Genomic DNA, 21,078 nt, shown 5'->3' on the forward strand with positions numbered 1-21,078 from the left:
GTCTTATTCTAGCTGTTTGATTTAGTGTAAGATACTACACACATTTGGTCAAGGGTCCTTATGTATAAAATGTAGGAATTGAAGTTACCTCAGAGTTCTCTTTCAGCTCTAGATTTTGGTAATATTTCCCTTTTTGTATACCTTTTTGATGTCATTAAAAGCTTTTTAGTGATCCTGTTGACTCCTAAACTAAATGTAGGCTGTCTTGTTAACAGTAGTTAATTCAAAGACCAAAAACCTTTGGTGCATGAAAACAGGAATATTTAACCACCTTTGACATTTTGTTAATAGATTATTTTTATTTTAGGCCATCTGAGTTCTTCTTCCATATATCCTGTGTGCAGTGCTCCTTATTTATTGGCAACTTCATGTTCGGATGAGAAAGTAAGATTCTGGAGATGCAGAGTAACAGATGGAGAACCTGACACATCAAAGAACGGAAAAATGGATCTTGTATACATTTGGGAAGAATGGCCATTACTTATTGAAGATGGACTTCATAGCAATAGTAGTATAACTGTCCCTGGTAGGCCTGTAGAAGTTAGCTGTGCACATACAAATCGGTTAGCAGTGGCGTACAAGCAGCCTGCATCTAATAGTAGGTCTTCTCAGGACTTCCTGATGCACGTCAGTATTTTTGAATGTGAGTCTACAGGAGGTTCATGTTGGGTCCTTGAACAGACGATTCATTTAGATGAATTGAATACAGTGTTAGATTCTGGTATTAGTATTGATAGCAATTTAGTGGCTTATAATAAGCAAGAGGTGTATTTATCCAGTAAAGAGAGTATCACATCAAACACAAAGCATTTAGTTCACTTAGATTGGATGTCTAGGGAAGATGGTTCTCATATCCTCACTGTAGGAATTGGATCAAAACTTTTTATGTATGGACCCCTGGCTGGCAAGGTACAAGAACAGGCTGGTAAGGAAAGCCTAGCCTTTCCTCTCTGGGAAAGCCCTAAAGCTGTGCCTCTCTCTAAATTTGTCCTCTTAAGAAGTATGGACTTGGTTTCTTCTGTGGAAGGCTCTCCACCTTTTCCTGTTTCTTTATCATGGGTCCGGGATGGCATCCTGGTGGTAGGAATGGATTGTGAAATGCATGTATATTCCCAGTGGCAGCCATCTTCTAAACAGGAACCTGTTACAACAGATTCGTACAACGGGAGCACTCCATCTATAATAAGTTTAATAAAACAGAGCACCTCATCAAGTTCTGGATTACATCCTCCAAAGAAAACTCTGACTCGATCCATGACCAGTCTTGCACAGAAAATCTGTGGAAAGAAAACTGCCTTCGATCCTTCTGTGGATACGGAAGATTCAGGTCTTTTTGAAGCAGCTCATGTTCTTTCCCCAACTTTACCTCAGTACCATCCCTTGCAGCTTTTGGAACTCATGGACCTTGGCAAGGTTCGGAGAGCAAAGGCCATCTTGTCTCACCTTGTCAAGTGCATCGCTGGGGAGGTTGTGGCGCTGAATGAAGCTGAATCCAGCCACGAGCGCCGCCTCCGGTCTCTCGCTATCAGTGCTAGCGGAAGCACTACCAGGGACCCCCAGGCTTTCAACAAAAGTGAAAATACGGACTACACGGAAATAGATTGTGTCCCTCCGGTTCCCTTATACGCCTTACTTGCGGCAGACGACGACAGCTGCCACTCGTCTTTAGAGAAGTCTAGTAATCCGAGTACCTTAAATAACTCAAGCCAGTTGTCAAAAGAAAGCTATGATGAGCTTTTTCAGATCCCAACATTAATGACTGATCATCAAGCGGTAGAGACAGATGAGGAAACTGCCAAGCCCAGGGTCATCGACCTTTCGCAGTACAGCCCAACTTACTTTGGTCCTGAGCAGGCTCAGGTTCTCTCTGGCCACTTACTTCATTCCAGTCTACCGGGACTCAGCCGGATGGAGCAGATGTCTCTGATGGCCTTAGCAGATACAATTGCAACTACCAGCACTGATATCGGGGAGAGCAGAGACAGAAGCCAAGGTAAAACTAAATTGGGTACAGGATTGGAGGAGAAACTGATAATAAGTTTACTTATTTGCCCAGAAAATAATCTTTAGTAATTTTTATGAAAATTATGCCCAGGAAGGCTTTTTTAATCATTATTGCTCCTTTCCCAGTATATATAAAGTTTAACTTTAATATATGCTATTTATCCCATAAATCATAGTACTTTGAGAAAGTAGGCAGAGATTCATTATGCCAGCCATTTTTACCTAATTGCCCAATAATAGTAAAGATCCAGCTGAATCCTTTTGGAGTTTGGCAAAAGTTAACATTTTTATTAACTAATCACTTTAGATACCTGAAAGTAAAAGGTGCTTTCTGCTTTACTTTTACTCCTGTTGTAATCACTATTAATTTGGTTTTTAAAATATTGAGGTTTTTTTTTTTTTAATTAGCACTAATGTATATACTCCTACCTAGAATAGCAAAAATATAAGGATATTAAAATTAGGTCTTTTCCTCACCCAGAGAGCATTTTTTTCCTCTTAATCTCCTGAGTTATATATAAAAATAAAAAATTGAATGTAGAATTTCCATCATATCTCAACAAGATCTGAAATTAATAAGTCCAGCTTTGTGCAGAGATCAGTAGGATGCACCCCTTGAACTATGCTTGAAAGGAACATGCACAGCTATTCTTTGCCATATTAGCAGCAGATTATTGGGATGGGTCTAGGACTTGAATCAAAACAGAAGATACTTTAGTATACTCCACAGTGAAGGTTAAACTCCTTTAAAATTTAGTCACATTTTGATTTAAATAAGATCAGATCTTATTAACATTTACTTGGATTTTGCTAATGAACTGGCTTTCTTATAAATACAAATAAGTGAATACTTTTTGTTTTGTTTTTTTTTGTAGGTGGAGAAACTCTTGATGAATGTGGCTTAAAATTTCTTTTGGCTGTTCGACTTCATACTTTCCTTACAACTTCCCTTCCAGCTTATCGAGCTCAGCTCCTTCACCAAGGTGATTTTAGTGGTAATCTACTAAAAGGAATGGGAGTAAAAGTAGGCTGGAGCACATTTGTTTGGTTTTGCCCAGATGTGATAACAATGACAAATTTGACACATTCTAAGTTTCCTTAACTTGCTTGTAAAAATACTTATTTCCACTTAGTTTTCTTTGCTTAAAATATTGGAATTTTTTTGGTAGATGGGAAGAGTTAATGAAAAAATGGATATTGGGCAGTTGGATATTCTGTGTTACATTTTCAAATGCACCGTACGTTAAAGGCCAATTAATACTGTTTTATTCTCTTTAACTTCTTTAGGTTATCTTCTTTCTCCTGTTTGACATTTATTGAAGTTCAGCTTTTTACCGAAAATCTGAGTAACATTTTTGTTACAGAAATAATATATATTTAATTTCTAATTGTCTTACAGAGTAGAGACCATTGAAAGTAAAAATTCACTTACACCCAAAACTACTCATTAATGTATATTTCAGATATTAGTTGAGTAACCTTTCAGATACTCTTAGGTAGTTAGTCAGGACTCAAAGTAACAAATAACTGTACTGAAATTTAAGGTAACTTAAAACAGGGTATTTCTTGGGTTAGGGTTAGTGCCCAGGAAGTTCAGAGGTAGAGCTGCATTCCAGCATTATTGGGTCTGTAGGTTTAAACAGTGTTATCGGGACTCCACAGGTTAGCCTCTGCTCATTGGTGTCTGTCTCTTGCTCTCTCTTTTCCTTTCTTTCTGTCTTTCTGTTTCCTCCTTACCTTCATTTTGTATTTAGCTTTGGAAAAGTAAAGCTTAAAATTCTAAGTCAAAATGTTTATTTATGAAACATTATTGAACTTGGTTGAGAGATAATAGGAATATAAAAATATTTAGAATATCAGTCCAGGGCGCCTGGGTGGCTCAGTTGGTTAAGCGACTGCCTTCAGCTCAGGTCATGATCCTGGAGTCCTGGGATCGAGCCCCACATCGGGCTCTCTGCTCAGCAGGGAGTCTGCTTCTCCCTCTGACCCCCCCCTCGTGCTCTCTCTCTCTCTCTCTCTCTCTCAAATAAAATCTTTAAAAAAAAAAATAGAATAGCAGTCCATTCACTGCATATGTGTTTTTCTTTTTTTTTTTTAAGATTTTATTTATTTATTTGAGAGAGAGAGACTGAGAGATAGAGCGCACGAGAGGGAAGAGGGTCAAAGGGAGAAGCAGACTCCCTGCTGAGCAGGGAGCCCGATGCGGGACTCGATCCCGGGACTCCAGGATCATGACCTGAGCCGAAGGCAGTCGCTTAACCAACTGAGCCACCCAGGCGCCCTGCATATGTGTTTTTCTTTTTCTAAATTTGTTTCTTTCTTTCCAAAGACTTGGGTATAGTGAACACTTCATATTCCTTGGCATTTGATACTAGGTTTAAATGTTCAGTCCATATATGTCAAAGCCACATCTTACAATTAAGCATGTACTTCACCCAGAAATACTAAACAGAACATACCCTGAAGAGACAAAATAGAAGCTCAACAAGAAATACCACATGTACTGGCCAGTAGGTTCAGAGAATAGGTGCTGTAAATGATGCTGTTTAAATAGAAAAGTATCTGACATACTAGTTACCAGGTACGGTACTATTCTAAATGCTTTAACTATAGTATTTCAATCCTCACAACAATGTAATAAGGTAGTGCCATGATTATTCACATTTTATAAATGAGGAAAATTGATAAGTCAAGAGACTAAGTAACTTGCCCACAGTTCTATAGTTAGGGTTGGAGCTGGGCTTATTGTATACATTCGGATTGTGGAGTCTACAGTCTTTTTTTTTTTTTTTTAAGATGTTATTTATTTGACAGAGAGAGAGGGAACACAAGCAGGGGGAGTGGGAGAGGTTTGAGAAGCAGGCTTCCCGCCGAGCAGGGAGCCCGATGCGGGGCTCAATCCCAGGACCCTGGGATCCTGACCTGAGCCAAAGGCAGACGCTTAATGACTGAGCCACCCAGGCGCCCCTGGAGTCTACTCTACAGTCTTAAGTTCTGTTCAGTGTGCTGTCCCGTCTACTTAATGCTTTTTTAATTCTATGGAGTTAAATCCACAAAAACAAACGTTGACCAAAGGACAGTGAGAGTCAGCAATGAAGAACAATCATTTCAGCATAGAATAAAGCTTTACGTGTTTCTCATTTTCTAAGGAAAGGTCGTGGGTAATAGCTAAAGAACAAAAATACTCACAGTGGCATTTGCCATACAGAATTTTTTAATCTTTTAAAAAATGTTTTAATTATAGAAAATATATGCTTATTGTAGAAAACAATGAAGTGATAGAGTTGATAGGAGAAGCAAGGAAAAAAAAACCCATATTCCCTCCAACCTTAACTACTTAGTTGTAACTCTGTGAGTCTCATGAAAGTTTAGACATTTTTATGGCAAATATGAAACACACATTTCTTATAAACATTATTTTTGACATTTCTTCAGGCCTGTCTACTAGTCATTTTGCCTGGGCATTTCACTCAGTAGCAGAAGAAGAGCTGCTGAACATGTTGCCAGCCATGCAGAGAGATGATCCCACTTGGTCTGAACTGAGAGCCATGGGTGTGGGGTGGTGGGTCCGGAATACACGCACCTTACGCAAGTGCATAGAGAAGGTAAGTTGTGTTTTATTTTGGTATAAAAATGAATTAGGGGCGCCTGGGTGGCTCAGTGGGTTAAGTGTCTGCCTTCAGCTCAGGTCATGATCCCAGGGTCCTGGATTTGAGTCCCACGTCAAGTCGGGCTCCCTGTTCAGTGGGGAACCTGCTTCTCCCTTTCCCTCTGCCTTTCCCCCTGCTTGTGCTCTAATTCTCTCCATCCCCCCCATCAAATAAATAAATAAAATCTTTAAAAAAATGAATTAGTATATTCTGAGTTTCTTTAAAGGACATTCCATATTTCCTTTCTTGTTTCTCTTTCTTTAATTGAAGCAGTAAAATGCTTTTACATAGCCATTATATTTCAAAATATCACATTAATACAGGTTTTTAATGTTTATATTCTAATTCTTAAATTGCTAGTTGACACATTAGTAGTGTATGTCTGATTTTTACAAAATAGTATGTGCACATCTTTGGAAAAATAAAATAGTAACGAAGAGCTTGTAATGAAAAGTGTTGTCCTATGTTCCCACCTCTCTGTGTCTTTGGAGGCCATCATGATTACTTTTGTATAAAAAAATATATGTATATCTGTGTATAATATGTGTTTGTGTGTGTGTGTATATACATCCGTGCGTTAGTGTACATATTTTCTAAATTTATTGAACATTTAAATAAAATGTGCCAGTCTTCAATGTGAAATTATTTTGTTCATTTAAAAATTGTTTCTATGAAATTTTGACCAATATTTTCTAATTGTAGGTAGCCAAAGCAGCCTTTTATAGAAAGAATGATCCTTTAGATGCTGCCATTTTTTACCTTGCAATGAGAAAGAAAGCTGTGATTTGGGGATTATATAGGTAGGTGGGAAAACTATGCTTCAAAATGGGAAACTCTTCATGAAGAGTAAATGTATGAAGTAAAAGTAAAGATTTGTGGTTCTTGTTAAATGTGATTCTTGTAGATTCTTAGTTATTTTTGCATTTAAGGAGAGATTCATAGGAAAGAAGCCCAGGTGTTCTCCAGAACAAAAGAATCTTGATGAGGTCACTTTAGTTTGTTTTCAGGTTTATCAGTCCAGAAGAACATTTTTTTTGTTTGATTGTTTATTTTAAGAACCTCCCATGATATTTCTGTAGAACAAAGAACTAAACTAAAACCTTGCATCTGGAGTGGGGGAGATGAATTGGTGGTCTTGAACAGCGATCCACCCTCTGCCTTATCACGAGCTCATCGGCCAGGCCATCCCTCCAAACTACCCTCCTCCAGTGGTCCCTGACCTGACCCCATTATTGAGCTAGGGTCACTTGGACTTTGGGTCACTTGGTCATCTTTCACTAGTTCTCAGCAAGACTTGATAAACATGACCACCAAAAATAGTTCACCATTTATTTTGCATTCAGTTCCAGGTGATTCCATATGAATAGCAACCTTTGGGGGAAAATCATGGGTACCAGTCAGTCTTCTAAGAGACTAGATCTCTTAGGATTGTTTTGAATGAGGATACATTCCTTAGATTTTGATTACCAGTCATTATCAGGTGGGCATTGGGGGTGAAGGTGATTGATGAAGTTTAAATGGTAAAGTACCACACAAGTTAATATAAGGTATATATTTTGCATGGATTTAGACATAATTTCCTGAAGTACTGCTAAAGCAGTTTTCTTTATAGTTTGAAAGAAATTTTTTCAGTAGTCTCTGAGATTTATATGAAGAAGTAGATGTTTACTGTAAGTGTTCTTTTGCTCAGAAGAGAAGCAGATGTATAGTACTTGATACGCAAATGTTTCTTTGGAGTCTTAACATTTAAATGGCTAACTTTGGTTAAAATTGGTTCTGATTGTGGAAACATTATGTTTCAAAATTTTCATACAGTTTTTTTTTCTTTATAGATCACAAAAAGACCCCAAGATGACACAGTTTTTTGGACACAACTTTGAGGATGAGAGATGGCGTAGAGCAGCTTTAAAGAATGCTTTTTCTTTGTTAGGCAAACAAAGATTTGAACATTCTGCAGCATTTTTTCTTTTAGCTGGTTGCCTCAGAGATGCAATTGAGGTAATGATGAAACTTCTTTAAAAAAGCATTGTCATCTTTTTAAGCTCTTTCTGTAAGCTCAATTTTTTATATTTTAATTTCAGTTTAAGTATAGTGGAAATTATGTAAGGCTAAATACTTAGTAATATTAAATAGTGACTTTTAAAATTTTGCCATTTAGCTTGAATGATACTTACACAGAATGAAGATTAGCCACATTGTATTGGTTGGTAGAGATAGTTGATCTAACTTTTAAGAATATTTATGAATAGGTTTAAAAAAAGTTTGTTCTATCAGTTTAAACATATGTGAATCTATATTTGGCTCTGTCTTAGTTGATGAACTGTAGCATATTTTTAACTGATTATTTTTCAGTAAACCTTAAAAAAATTAAAACATTTGAGGTATAACCTGTCTATCAAATTGCTCTTTTTAAAAATATATATTTATTTGAGAGAGCGCACGCACGAGAGAGCAGGAGCAGAGGGGAGGGGCAGAGGGAGAAGAAGAAACAGACCCCCTGCTGAGCAGGTAGCCCAACATAGGGCTCAATCCCAGGATCCTGAAATCATGACCTGAGCTGAAGGCAGCCGCTTATCTGACTGAGCCACCCAGACACCCCTCAAATTGCCCTTGTGCTTGGAATTTTATACAAGTAATTCAAAACAGCTTTTTAATTAGGAAGGAAACCCTATATAGTCTGCTGAGATGGATGGGGAAGAGTAGAGTTCTAGAAACAATGTCAGGAATGACATTCAGCTTGGGTAGCTCAGTTGGTTAAGCATCTCCCTTCAGCTCAGTTCATGATCCCACGGTCCTGGGTTTGAGTCCCGCGTCACATCGGGCTCCTTGCTTAGCAGGGAATCTGCTTTTCCCTCTCCCTCTGCCCCTCCTCCCTGTTCATGCTCTCTCTCTCTCTCTCTCTCAAAAAAAAAAAAAAAAAAAAAAAGCGTCTCACTCCTGATTTCGGCTCAGGTCATGATCTCAGGGTCTTGAGATTGAAAGCCAAGTCGTGCTCCAAGCTGTGAAGCCTGGTTAGGATTTTCCCTCCCTCTTCCCCTACCCCTCTCCCTGCTGTCTCTCCTTCTCTCTCTCTCAAAAAAAAAAAAAAAGAAAAAGAAAAGAAAAGAAAAAAATGAAATAAAATGTTATTTGAGTTGAATTTCTTGAGGGTAATTTAATATTTATAGGTTAATTCTTGTTGCAAGTAGGTATTTAGTAGCAGATAGATTTGCTAAAGGAAGCAGTATATGTTTTATTTGTTATTATCTTTGTTCACTTAGTTCAGATATCAGTGCCTTTTATTCATTGTAGTTATTAGTGAGTCAGTTGAGTTTATCTTAAAATGAAAGATGCCCCTGCTTATTTATGACCAGGAGTTCTTTTTTTGAAGGTATGTCTTGAGAAACTGAATGACATTCAATTGGCTCTTGTAATAGCAAGACTCTTTGAGTCTGAATTTGATACATCTGCAACATACAAATCTATTTTACGTAAAAAAGTTTTGGGGATTGATTCTCCTGTCAATGAATTCAGTTCACTGAACATAAATATGCATTATGATCCTTTTCTTCGGAGTATGGCATATTGGATTTTGGAAGATTATAGTGGTGCTCTGGAAACATTAATAAAGCAACCTGTCAGAGAGGATGATGGTAAGCTGTATTTCTAAGGTACTAATAATATATTAGCATTTGCTGGGTACAGAACACACGGTTGGGTGCTAAGGGTAATACAAAGTAAGTTGAAAACATGGACTAAGACTTTAAGGCTTAGGTGGGAACATAAGAGTTATGCATGTGTTTCTTTTTAGGTGGGGGGATTCCTTTTTTCAGAAAAATCCTTTGAAAACCAAGAACTTTGGTTTTTCTGTTTTTATAAAATCAATGTATTGAACATAACTATTATCAATGTTAGAGTATAAATTCTGGAGAAAATAGTGATGTAAGGGTGATTTTCTTAGGTGGAAGTTTGTGTATTTGATAATCAGTTTTATAATTTTTATAATAAAAATATTCAGTGTAAAGCAAGTTGACTTAAGTGATATGATTAATTTTTTTATGAGTATAGTAGAGAATTTTTTATAATTTTTTTTTTGAGATCTACTTCTGCCTTTTGTTTTAGAAATCCCATTTGCTATAGCTTTTCTGGAGGTTAGTATAAAATGGAAATCTTTGTATAAATTATATAAAAATGGTATGTGCTTTTCAAATATTTTTCCATAGGTAGAATTGAATTGGTTCTGATAGCTGGTATCATAGGTGTCCTATTATTGGGAGTACTAACAGGCAAAGATTTTAGTTCATGGCTTTTTACATAGCATCATTCAATCAGGAAGTGTATCATGTGTCTTACTGTGAAAGACTTGTGAGAAAGCCATGTTCAGTTGTTCAAGTGTCCTGGCCATCTGAGCTGAAGATGTCTAGACCGGCTTTTCTGTGATGAAGGGGGGAAATAAAAGGCCTTTTCTTGTCACATTTTTATGCCTATACATATTCATGTCAAAAATGTATTTTGATTTGGAATTAATACATGATCACATACTTTTAGAGCCAATTAAATCTGTATTCTAGGAGAAAATTTTAAAAGGTAGTAGTGGTTTGGACCAGGATGATAGGAGTGGAGGCAGAGAAAAATGGTTGGATTTGGAATATAATTTTCAGGTGGACTAGATAGGATTGGATATGGAATGTGAAGGGAATAGAGTCAATTTTGATAACTCCTCTAAGTTTTTAGCTTGAGGTAAATGATATGGGCAAGACCAGGAGCCGGTGTGGAGGAGTGTTGTTTTAGACAGAGAAGACTTCTCTGGTAAGGTGACCTCTGAGCAGGGACCTGAGTGTCATGAGGTCAGTGTAGCTAATTGGGTGAAGAGTGGTTTACGTTAAAGGCTCACTAAATAAAAAGGCTTTGAGGCAAGAATGTGTGCATGGAAATGGAAATGTACTGTAGGCATGTGGATATAGCAGTTAAGATTTACAGGGTAAAGTTGGACCTGAAATAGATAATGCAAGTTATCGGTGTCTCGATGGTATTTGAAGCCATGGGACTGTTTGAATTCACTCATGGAGGGTAGATAGAAGTCAAGCCTTGAACTCTAGGACACTCTTAACATTCTAAAGTGGGAGATGAGGAAAATTTAGCAAAACAGACTGGGAAGGAATGTTGAGGGAAGTAGAATAAGAACTAAGAGTGTGAAAGTGGGTGTTTTAAGTAATCTTATATTGTTACTTGAAGAGGTGTGAAATCAGTATAACCTTTATTTTTCTTTTGTGTTAAAACACTTTCATTACAAATGTGTTCTTGTCTATTCATTGCTATGTATTAGTGTGTTCTCTTAGTAAAATGTTGTCGAAAGACCAGGTAGATTAAAGTGCCAAGGTAGGGAAAAGGACTGCAGTACAACTCTTGAACTTTTCTTAGCTGATAGAGTGAATTTTTTTTCAGATCAAGTCATGATGTCAGCCTGTAATCCTGCAGTTTTTAATTTCTACAATTATCTAAGAACACATCCTCTTTTGCTAAGACGTCATTTTGGATCATCTGATGTATTGTCCACACACATGAGTTTAACAGGAAAAAGCGGACTGGCAGGAACAATTAATTTAAGTGAAAGAAGATTATTTTTTACCACTGCCAGTGCTCATTTGAAAGCTGGCTGCCCTATGTTAGCTTTGGAAGTATTATCGAAGATGCCAAAAGTTATCAAGAAAACAAAACCTTTTTGCAGAACATCTAGCTTTTTGGATACTAGTCAAGACTGTTCTCCTTCTTCTCCATTAAAATTGGATGCAAAGGAAGATAAGTCTTCTGCTATTGATTGGTCACAGTCACTAATGAATGGTTTTGGGTCTTCTTCAGAAGGTTCCTCAGAGAAGCAGTCAAATTCCACTCTTTCTTTTGACTGGAGCCAACCAAGTGTTGTATTTCAGGATGACTCTTTAGAATTAAAATGGGACAGTGATAACGATGAAGAAGATGAGGATCTCCCTATTTCAATGAAAGAACTAAAACCTTTACAGAGAAAAATGGGGAAAAAAATAGATGAAACAAGTTCTAATTACACAGAATCTCTCAGCACCCTAGATGAAAACGACATTTTAAGTCCATCAGAAGATATAATTGCAGTTCAATTAAAATTTAGAGCATGTTTAAAGATTCTCACTGTAGAACTTCGTACATTATCTACTGGCTATGAAATAGATGGTGGAAAGTTGCGTTACCAACTCTACCACTGGCTTGAAAAAGAGGTGATAGCTCTTCAGAGGACTTGTGACTATTGTTCAGATGGTGAAGACTTACAGCATGCATTTGGTGAAAATGGAGATGAATTTGGATTAAATGGAGATGCTGAAGATTTGCTTCAGCAAACGAAAGTGAAACAACTGAGAGAAAATTTTCAGGAAAAAAGACAGTGGCTTTTGAAATATCAGTCACTCTTGAGGATGTTTCTGAGTTACTGCATACTTCATGGGTCCCATGGTGGCGGTCTTGCCTCTGTGAGAATGGAATTGATTTTGCTTTTACAAGAATCTCAGCAGGTATGTAACTTAGACGATGGCCAGTTGAAATAGTACACATAGGAGAAACGGTTTTTGGTATTGTTCTTTTTGTCTTTAAATATTAAAATTTTTGGTTGTCTTCATTACGCTCTTTTTTGTATGGTGCTTTGTATTATGAATTTGTAGAGTCGTGTGTGTGTAATGGTTTCAGGATCATTCAGCGTCGGGCCCTGTGATCAGGTGAATTCATACTCTGAATTCTTATATGAATGCTGTGTGAGCTGATGAGCTTCTCGTTAGGATAAGAGGTTGTTGTCCCCTCATTTTTTAATATATTTGGTGGAATGTTGACCTCCTCAGGTCCCATCTAACTCTATAAAAGTTTCTGTCATGCTTTTAATTTTTAGTTGTTCTAAGGTTTTCCAAGAGGCCCCTGAATTAGTGAAGTAATGGATTAAAACTATAAATAGTTGATTAACCTTTTTCTCCCTTTGTTTTTAAGGAAACCTCAGAACCAATATTTCCCAGCCCTCTGTCAGAGCAGACCTCGGTACCCCTCCTCTTTGCCTGTACAGCTAGTGCCAAGACAGTCGTTGCCAACCCGTTGCTGCACCTCAGTAACCTCACGCATGATATTCTGCATGCCATCATAAACTTGGATTCACCACCCCATCCTGACATCCAGAGCAGCAAAGTAAGGACGTTGGGTTCATTCTTTAAAACTTAGCTGCTTATTATGATAAAACCGAAAGAAAAATGTAAAGCAACACTTTTTAGAAATAGTTTTAAATATCAGACTACACGTAGGAATTGTTACATTACCACTTATAAATTTTTTGATCAAAGAAAACTTGTGGTTGTAGGCCTGGCTCACCTCACTTTGTTCTTATCCCAATAGGGTGTTTGAGTTTTTAATCACAGTGCTAGTTATTTAGTCTTATTTAGCCACTTTACTAAGATAAGAGTAATAGGTGTGTATACAAATACATGAGTGATTCTTTAGTATTACACTTAGGCAAAAAGCTGATTGCCTTTTAAAAATAGAAACTTAGAAATAATTTAGAAATTCCCTTTTAGAAATAATTTTGGTGTGAAGTTATTAATATACAAATAAAGTTTTCCTTTGTTAACATTAAAAAATTATATATTTTAAGGATAATGTGAAGTAATTTGCCCCTGTTGTTTCTCTAGGCCAGGCAGTGTTTTATTAATCAGCTACAGCAGAATCACCTGACATTCTTGTTAGAAGTTTGGATTCTTAAGTTGACTCCAAACTTATTGAATCAGTGTGTGAGAGTGAGTCCTAAGAATATGTATTTTTAGGAAATTTCTCAGGTGATTCTGATGCATAACTAATCATATAGTTAGATAATCATCCACATCATCTTGCCATCCATCACCACTATACTTTATGTACCATTAATATCACATTTCATGTTTCATCTTTACTCTCCAAACATACTGAAATCCTTTAAAGTATGACCAAGTTTGACTATTTCTCTTTTTTCTTTTCCTTGAATAGTCTGTCATCTGGTTCTCGCCCACCTCACAGGCTGTGATATCACACCAGTTCGATATTCTGCTTGCCTAATGGTGGCTTCTCCTACAGTTTTACCCTCTTGGATAACCTTAACCTTTGTCATTTAATTTTGTCACTTCCTGTGCTCTTCTGTAGTATAAATGCCCACATAGTGTGTTATACAGTAAGAATTTAATTTCCTTCAGATTGTGCACAATTTTAGTAATAAGCAGCTTTTGCTGCTTAGGAACCACACCAAAACATAGTATCTTCAAATGGCCATCATTTATTTTGCTCATGATTCAGTGGGTTGGCTTCTCAGTTCTTCTGATTTGGACCAGCTGGACTGACCTTTGGATATTTTCATTTGTCTTTGGCCAGCTGGTAGGCTGGCTGGATTCCGGATTAGGATGGCTGTATTTACATTTTTGGTGGTTGGCAGACTATTTCCAGGGCTGATAGTCGACTATCAAGCAAGAAAAACAGAACCAATAGGACCTGTGTATGTGTGTATAGAGCTTTGTTTTATAAGCAGTTGGCTCACATAATTATGGAGGTGGAGAAGTCCCAAGATCAGCTGTCGTCAAGCTAGAGAACCAGGACTTACTGTGTAGTTCCATTCTGGGTTTAGAGGCCTGAGAACCAGGAGGGCCAGTTGAGTGTAAGTTCTAGTCTGAAAGCCAGCAGGCTTGAGACCCCAAAAAAGCCAGTGTGTCTGTTCTAGCCTAAAGGCAGGAAAACACCACTGTTCTAGCTCAGTGCAGCCAGGCAGAAGTTCCCTTTTACAGCTTTGTTTTATTTCGGCCTTCAACTGATTGGATGAGGCCTACCCACATTAGGGAGGGCAGTCTTCCTTAGTCTTCCACTTCTACCAGTGTCATTTGCATCCCACATCAGCCTTACAGATACACCCAGAATGTTTGGCCAGATGTCTGGGCACCCCTTGGTCCAGTTAAGTTGATATATAAAATTAACCATCATGCATAGGTTATTTCACATAGAGGTTGCAGGGGTTTAAAAAGCAAGAGAATTTGCAAGCCCTTTTGAGGACTAGGTTCAGAAGTCACATATCATTTTGCCCTCTTGGTCAAAGCAAGTCCCAAGGCCAGTCCAGATTCAGTAAGTGGAGATAATAGACTCCACTTTTTGTTGGAGAAGCTGGAAAATATTCTGATCATTTTTGTAATTTCCCATATTTGGACTTGCTGTCTTCATTTTTATGATATTCTTGATTTTAATTCATACCACACATCTTAATTGATAATTGAAGGGGAAATAGCAATTCTATTTTTATCTACATAGAAGAGTGTCATACTTCATGATTAGGTCAAGAATCTAGTCTTTTAAATAGTCTAATCTAGTTTACTTTCTGACCTGGGTTGTGCTTCTCAGACCTTCTTCTCTCATTGCTTGTCATGGCATGTTTAGAGCCTTCTCTTTCTCGGTACAAATGTTTGCCCTTCAGTTGCTGTCTTTCAGGCCTTCTTTCTGTAAATAATTGCATTTTCTTTAGATTGCTCGTTTTCTCTAGTAGCTAGAATATGTGGTAGCATATGTTTCAATGACCTGTCCATGGGTAAACAGTCATTTCTCAGACTGAGCTTTTACATATTTTGGCTGAGGAAGAAGGGTGAAGCTTGGAGGGTTTTCTTTTAATACATGGCTTATGCACTGCTGAATAGCGAACATCTGTTCCCATTTGTTCTTGAAATAGAAATTAGGTAGCAGGTGTGTGTTTTATGATTTCTGCCAATGGCCTTAGTGTTTTTAATTTGTCTGTAGTGCGATCTCTATAGGCATAAATGAGTGTTAAGGAAAAAAGGACATAGTTTCTAGGGACAAAATAGTTTTTCCATCTTTTTTACGTTGCTGAGTATAGTAGGTCTTGAAACAAGTTTGATTTTTTAAAAGTCATACTTAATTTTGTTTGTTTGTTTGTTTTTCAGGTATATGTAATGCATACTTTAGCAGCCTCACTTTCTGCTTGTATTTATCAGTGCCTTTGTGGTAGTCATAACTACAGGTAAATATCTTTTTGTGAAGTTTAGGAATGTTTGTGGTAACTGATGAGGTTTCAGAATTTGTGCCCTCTTGCTTTAGAAAAAACTGTTTTTCACAGTCTAAATAATGCAAAAGTATTTGAAGTAATAAGTACTATTTTTCCATCTTTGAATTTTAGCTTCTGCCTTTATGGCAAATGAATGTTAAGTAGACCCTTGTCAGTATAACTAATTTAGCTAACTTTTATTGATCACTCCCTAATGCCAGACATTGTGATATGCACTGAGATAAGTTCTCCTTTCCTGTGGTCTGTCTAGTTGGAAACAAACATGTGAGTTGGTAAGTGATATATACAACATGACATTACACTTAAGTGATAAGTACTGTAGTATAGGTGTATTATAGTTATAAACAATATTATATACTATAGTATTATAGTGTACTATATTGTATAATTATAATGCATATAATATAGTGAAAGGCTCAGGGAGCACAAAGGAGGGAGTAATTGACTTGAAATTGAGAAAAACTTTACCAAAGAGTGATGTTTATGATTTGTCTCTTTATAGCCTAAGGTTTCACTATAATTTAGCTAGACTTTTAAAACATACTGTTTGACACTTTGGTATCTTCCTTTAGTTCTTTGAAATTCTCTTTCCTTTTTTTAAAATTTTTATTTAAATTCCAGTTAACATACAGTGTAATACTAGTTGCAGATGTACAATATAGTGATTTAGCACTTGCATACATCACGCTGTGCTCATCACAAGGGCACTGCTTAATCCCATCACCTATTTCACCCATCTCCCCCACCCACCTCCCCCGTCTGTGGCCATCAGTTTGTTCTCTAGAGTTAAGGTTTTCCTCTCTTTTTTCCCCTATGATCCTTTGTTTTGTTTCTTGACTTTATTTCTCTAAATATTTTGTCTTCTCTGTCCTATTTTTTATTAGACAGGTATTGGAATTTACAGGTTACTCTTATTTTCCTTTTAGCTTTCATCTCATATTTTCTTTCTTTTTTTTTTTTTTTAAAGATTTTATTTATTTATTTGACAGAGAGAGAGAGAGCGAGAGCAGGAACACAAGCAGGGGGAGTGGGAGAGGGAGAAGCAGGCTCCCCACTGAGCAGGGAGCCCGATGTGGGACTGGATCCCAGGACGCTGGGATCATGACCTGAGCCGAAGGCAGACACTTAATGACTGAGCCACCCAGGCGCCCTCTTTCTTTATTTTTGCTTTATTTCAGGAGAAATCCTGGTTTCGTTTTCCAGATGCTCACTCATTCTTCAGCAATGTCTTGTCTTTTATTTAGCCTGAGGTTGTGTTTTAGAAATTCTATTTTTCATTTTTAAGATCTCCTTGTTAATTTTAATGGTCACTTTTATTTTTATAACTTACTGTATTTCTTAATTGTTTTAACCTCTCTGAGTATAAAGCATCTTCTGTCATGTTCTGATAAGTCTGCTTCCTCAGGTGCAGGTCATTCACTGTGTTTGTTGTTTCTTACATGATGTTAGCCTTCCTTGGTGTTGATTTTTGCTTGTTGTATGTGTTTTAATTCTCCCATGGGAGTCTTAGTTTACTAATCTGCTTCTGTATTCCCAAGGTAGCTTCAACTTGATTTCTTTGGCCTTCGTCCTCCAAGAGTTCACTTTTCTTGTTATTGAATGTGGCTTTATTTTCATCAACATATCTTTATCTTTTTCATCATTTCCATAGGCTTATTGTAGCAGGGGGGATATTTTTGTTGGCAGCCTGCCATCTCGAAACTGGAAAGTAAAGCATGAGAAACTATTTACAAATGCGTCAGAATGTTATGACTAATAGAAGACTTGCCAATCAGAACAGATCTAAACCAATAAATGTGCTGTATTTAAATATGACATTCATTTACTTCACAGTTGAAATAGAAATTTATTACAGGATTTAACAAAAATTTTTGTACCATTTTCTGTCAGATTTATTTCATAGTTTATATCAAGCAGCAAGTTACTTTGTTCATTCATGTTTATTTATAGTTTAAAGTGCCATTTACTTGGAAAAGCTTACCCTGAATTCCCAAATTGTATAAAATGCTCCCCCCTTTTGCTTCCATAGCCCTGTATGCATAGGTTTTGTCTCTAAAAGCAATATGATAGGGGCACCTGACTCTTGATTTCAGCTCAGGTCATGATCTCAGGGTCATGGGATCAAGTACCACTTTGGGCTCTGTGCTGGGTGTGGAGTCTGTTGAGATTCTCCCTCTCCCTCTGTAACCCCTCTTCCCCCCTCCCCTGCTCTCTCCCTCTCTCTCTCTCTCTCTCAAAAAAAAAAAAAAGAAAAGAAAGGAAGCGGTATAATGAAATTATTTGTGTCTGATTCTTCCACCAGACTATAAATTTCATTGATATAGAAACCACATTTTTCATTATATCCCTGGTACCTTGTATATATACCTGATGTAACCTATCCTGATGGGGGGTTGACAGCCATTAAATATCAAGCTGAACCTAAACTGACTTTGTTTTCAACCAGATAACCTTGTTTTGAACTTTGATAGAATAGCTTGCTGTTTGTGGTCAATAGTGAGTTTTCTCATTTGTATGTATTCTATTTCTTGCATTAAATAAATATACTTACAACCTATCACATGTATTTTAATTTAGAAAGTTGGCATGTTTACACTTAAAGGATACTTGGTTTTATTGTATCACCAGACTATAGAGAGCACTACTTAGATCAGTAGTAGCAGTATAACTAATAAAAATTTGAATTTTAAGATACCCAGAAGTTAGATCTAAAACATGGAAATATTACATGTGAAATTCATTTTAGATCATTATATTTTTATTATTGTTTTCTTATGTGGTTATTGTTGCAGATTATTCTTACTTAAATGTCTTCTTTTCTTAGTTCATTTCAAACAAATCAGTTTACTGGAATGATGTATCAGACAGTCCTGCTTCCCCATCGACATTCTTTGAAAACAGGAAGCTTAGATGAAGCAATAACTCCTAATACATCACCAGCACAATGGCCAGGTACAAAGAATTTATGTATATATGTACGTAAATAAATATATGTGAGTTTTTTCTTAGCCTTATTGAATTTAATCAGATGAGGAAAAAGTACATTTGGTATGGTTTTGCTGCACGATAATCACTGTTAAATATTGTTATAATTGATACCACTTCAGTACTTACCACTCATTGTAAATTTCGCAGTTATTTAACATTGGTATTTCCTTGACCATTTACTAAAATAACTCAAATGTTTTGTTATATCACTTGTTATAATTTTTTGTCATAATAGAAATACATTTGTTGTGGGAATTAAATTTTATCTATCAGATTTGTATTAGATGATAGATTTTCATTGTTTCTCTAAATTGAACAAAGAGCTCAGTATTTGTGCATTAACTGTAATAACTTCTAGTTTGTGAATCTAGAGAAGAAAAAACTTTAATCCTGGTTTAATAAAGTTTTTTCAAAAATTAAAAATGTAGTTAATTTTTTATTTTTAAGATTTATTGTCAGTGGTAGCTGTTGTTTGTTTGTTCTAGGAATCACTTCTCTGATTCGACTTTTGAATTCTTCTGGCGAGGAAGCCCAGTCAGGGCTTACAGTCTTGCTCTGTGAGATTCTCACAGCAGTGTATCTGAGTCTCTTCATCCATGGCTTGGCAACACATTCTAGTAATGAACTGTTTCGGATCGTGGCCCATCCCCTGAACGAAAAAATGTGGTCTGCTGTGTTTGGTGGAGGTGCACATGTTCCCAGCAAAGAACACACACACTCAAAAGCTTTACCTGGTTAGTTTTTTCATGTTTGTTTGTTTATTTATTTTTAAGACTGAAACTTTATTTGTTCGTCTGAATGATAACTTTGTCAAGTGTAATTACATTTAATTTATTCACAGAAAGTTTTTGTTACAGACCATTTTCTTAAAGCATGAACAAATGGTTTTATGGTGAAAATGCAGTGTCCAGTTTCTGGTGCAGTTTTCAAACTGTAAGACACTCGTGCACCAGTGATTAGAACTATCTAATGTAATTTTCTTAAATCTTTTGCTGTTGAAATGATCATTTGTTTTGAAATATACTGTAACACTGGTCTTTGTTCTATCCCAAATACAGATTCTCTCTTCTTTCTTTGGCAGGAAGGCACTTTGCTATGCCTAGCCCCCACCAGGTAGTGGTATTCTCCATGGAATGTGTGGGCTTTACCAAAGCTCTTTCAACCATCAGTTCTCATAGCCCTCCCAGTCTTGCAGGCAAGATACTAGCTTTAGAAATAGGCTTTTACGGCTCAGCTTGCTTTATGTTGTTTTGGAGGGGTTGGGTTACCTTGGGCCTGTTTTATTTTGTATGGCTCTTGAAATAGAAAATTGAGAAATTTCCTTTAATCAAGCCATATTTTTGATTTAAAACAATGATTAGCATTTCAGAAAACCATCTCTGCTTTTTATTCTGCTTTTAAATTATTTTCCTTTGATTTTCTATTCCTTAGACTTAACATCTTTTTAAATGTGTAGGAATAAATGTCAGTGCTAACCATGGTAAATCAGACTATGGCTTGAAATGTCTGGAAAACATTTCAAATGAGGCTGCTTTATGTTTTGCATACTATGATTCTGGCCATTAGGGGTTTTGGATTTCTAAGTGTTCATAACACCAGGAAAAGTGAATATTTTAAATAAGTGTATCCCTATTTCTAAACTTTCTAATATTGAAACTATATATATTATATCTTGATGTGAAAAGAATCTTCATAATGCTTTCTACCTAGCTGTTAAATTTTCTTCTTGTAATTTATTAGCCCATATGTGATAATCTTTTTTAAAAAAAATCTTCATTTTTATGACATCTCTTCTCATTTTTAAGGAGTAATTTCCTGTGCTTTATTTTTTATATGGATGAAAAAAAAAGAAAAAGACTATAACTTTTCATGAAGTTTGCCTTGGAATATATATATTTAACTTCAGATAACTGAATTCAATTAAAGAAAAACTTACAAAGTCTTAAGAGGGGGTAAGATTTATAGCTCTACTGAGATTAGCATTAAAAAAATGGGTAAACTAATTGTGGCCCTGTTTTTAATGTGTCCTAAGAGAAAATCATTTAAAAATTTGATGTGGTTAGTATGAAATGTTAAAAAGGGATAAATTCTTGCTGTGGAATGTCCAGATACCTGTAAAAAATTAAAAATATTCTTACCGGTCACCATGTCTCAATTCCAACTATTTCTACTGAGTACAGATGTGTAAAGAACCTTACTCAAAGTCTGAGTTCTTTGTTGAGCCACTCAGTTTTAGTTGTTTCTAACACACAAATACCATTACATAAATTATCTTATAGGTATCATCATAAACAGTATTCCATCACTTACTGAACCCTAAATAGTCAAAGTGACTGAAAATTACCTGCATCTGTACATTCAATCCCTTGG

At 36.4% G+C, this 21,078-nt stretch overlaps 1 protein-coding gene across 3 annotated transcripts in view; it reads left to right on the forward strand.

Moving 5' to 3' along the window:
- The window catches only part of DMXL1 (Dmx like 1), a 134,796-nt gene that overhangs the window by 51,806 nt on the left and 61,912 nt on the right, over positions 1–21,078 (forward strand). For all 3 annotated transcript variants that reach the window (XM_027604872.2, XM_027604874.2, XM_027604873.2), the window contains exons 18-28: positions 308–1,993; positions 2,880–2,987; positions 5,440–5,609; positions 6,357–6,454; positions 7,487–7,652; positions 9,025–9,286; positions 11,079–12,172; positions 12,636–12,827; positions 15,599–15,675; positions 18,545–18,672; positions 19,194–19,442. In XM_027604872.2, coding sequence (XP_027460673.2) covers positions 308–1,993; positions 2,880–2,987; positions 5,440–5,609; positions 6,357–6,454; positions 7,487–7,652; positions 9,025–9,286; positions 11,079–12,172; positions 12,636–12,827; positions 15,599–15,675; positions 18,545–18,672; positions 19,194–19,442 — 4,230 coding nt within the window. The remainder of the gene's footprint in view (positions 1–307; positions 1,994–2,879; positions 2,988–5,439; positions 5,610–6,356; positions 6,455–7,486; positions 7,653–9,024; positions 9,287–11,078; positions 12,173–12,635; positions 12,828–15,598; positions 15,676–18,544; positions 18,673–19,193; positions 19,443–21,078) is intronic.

Source organism: Zalophus californianus, chromosome 5 (assembly GCF_009762305.2).
Source record: "Zalophus californianus isolate mZalCal1 chromosome 5, mZalCal1.pri.v2, whole genome shotgun sequence".
In the NCBI taxonomy this organism is placed as follows: Eukaryota; Metazoa; Chordata; class Mammalia; order Carnivora; family Otariidae; genus Zalophus; species Zalophus californianus.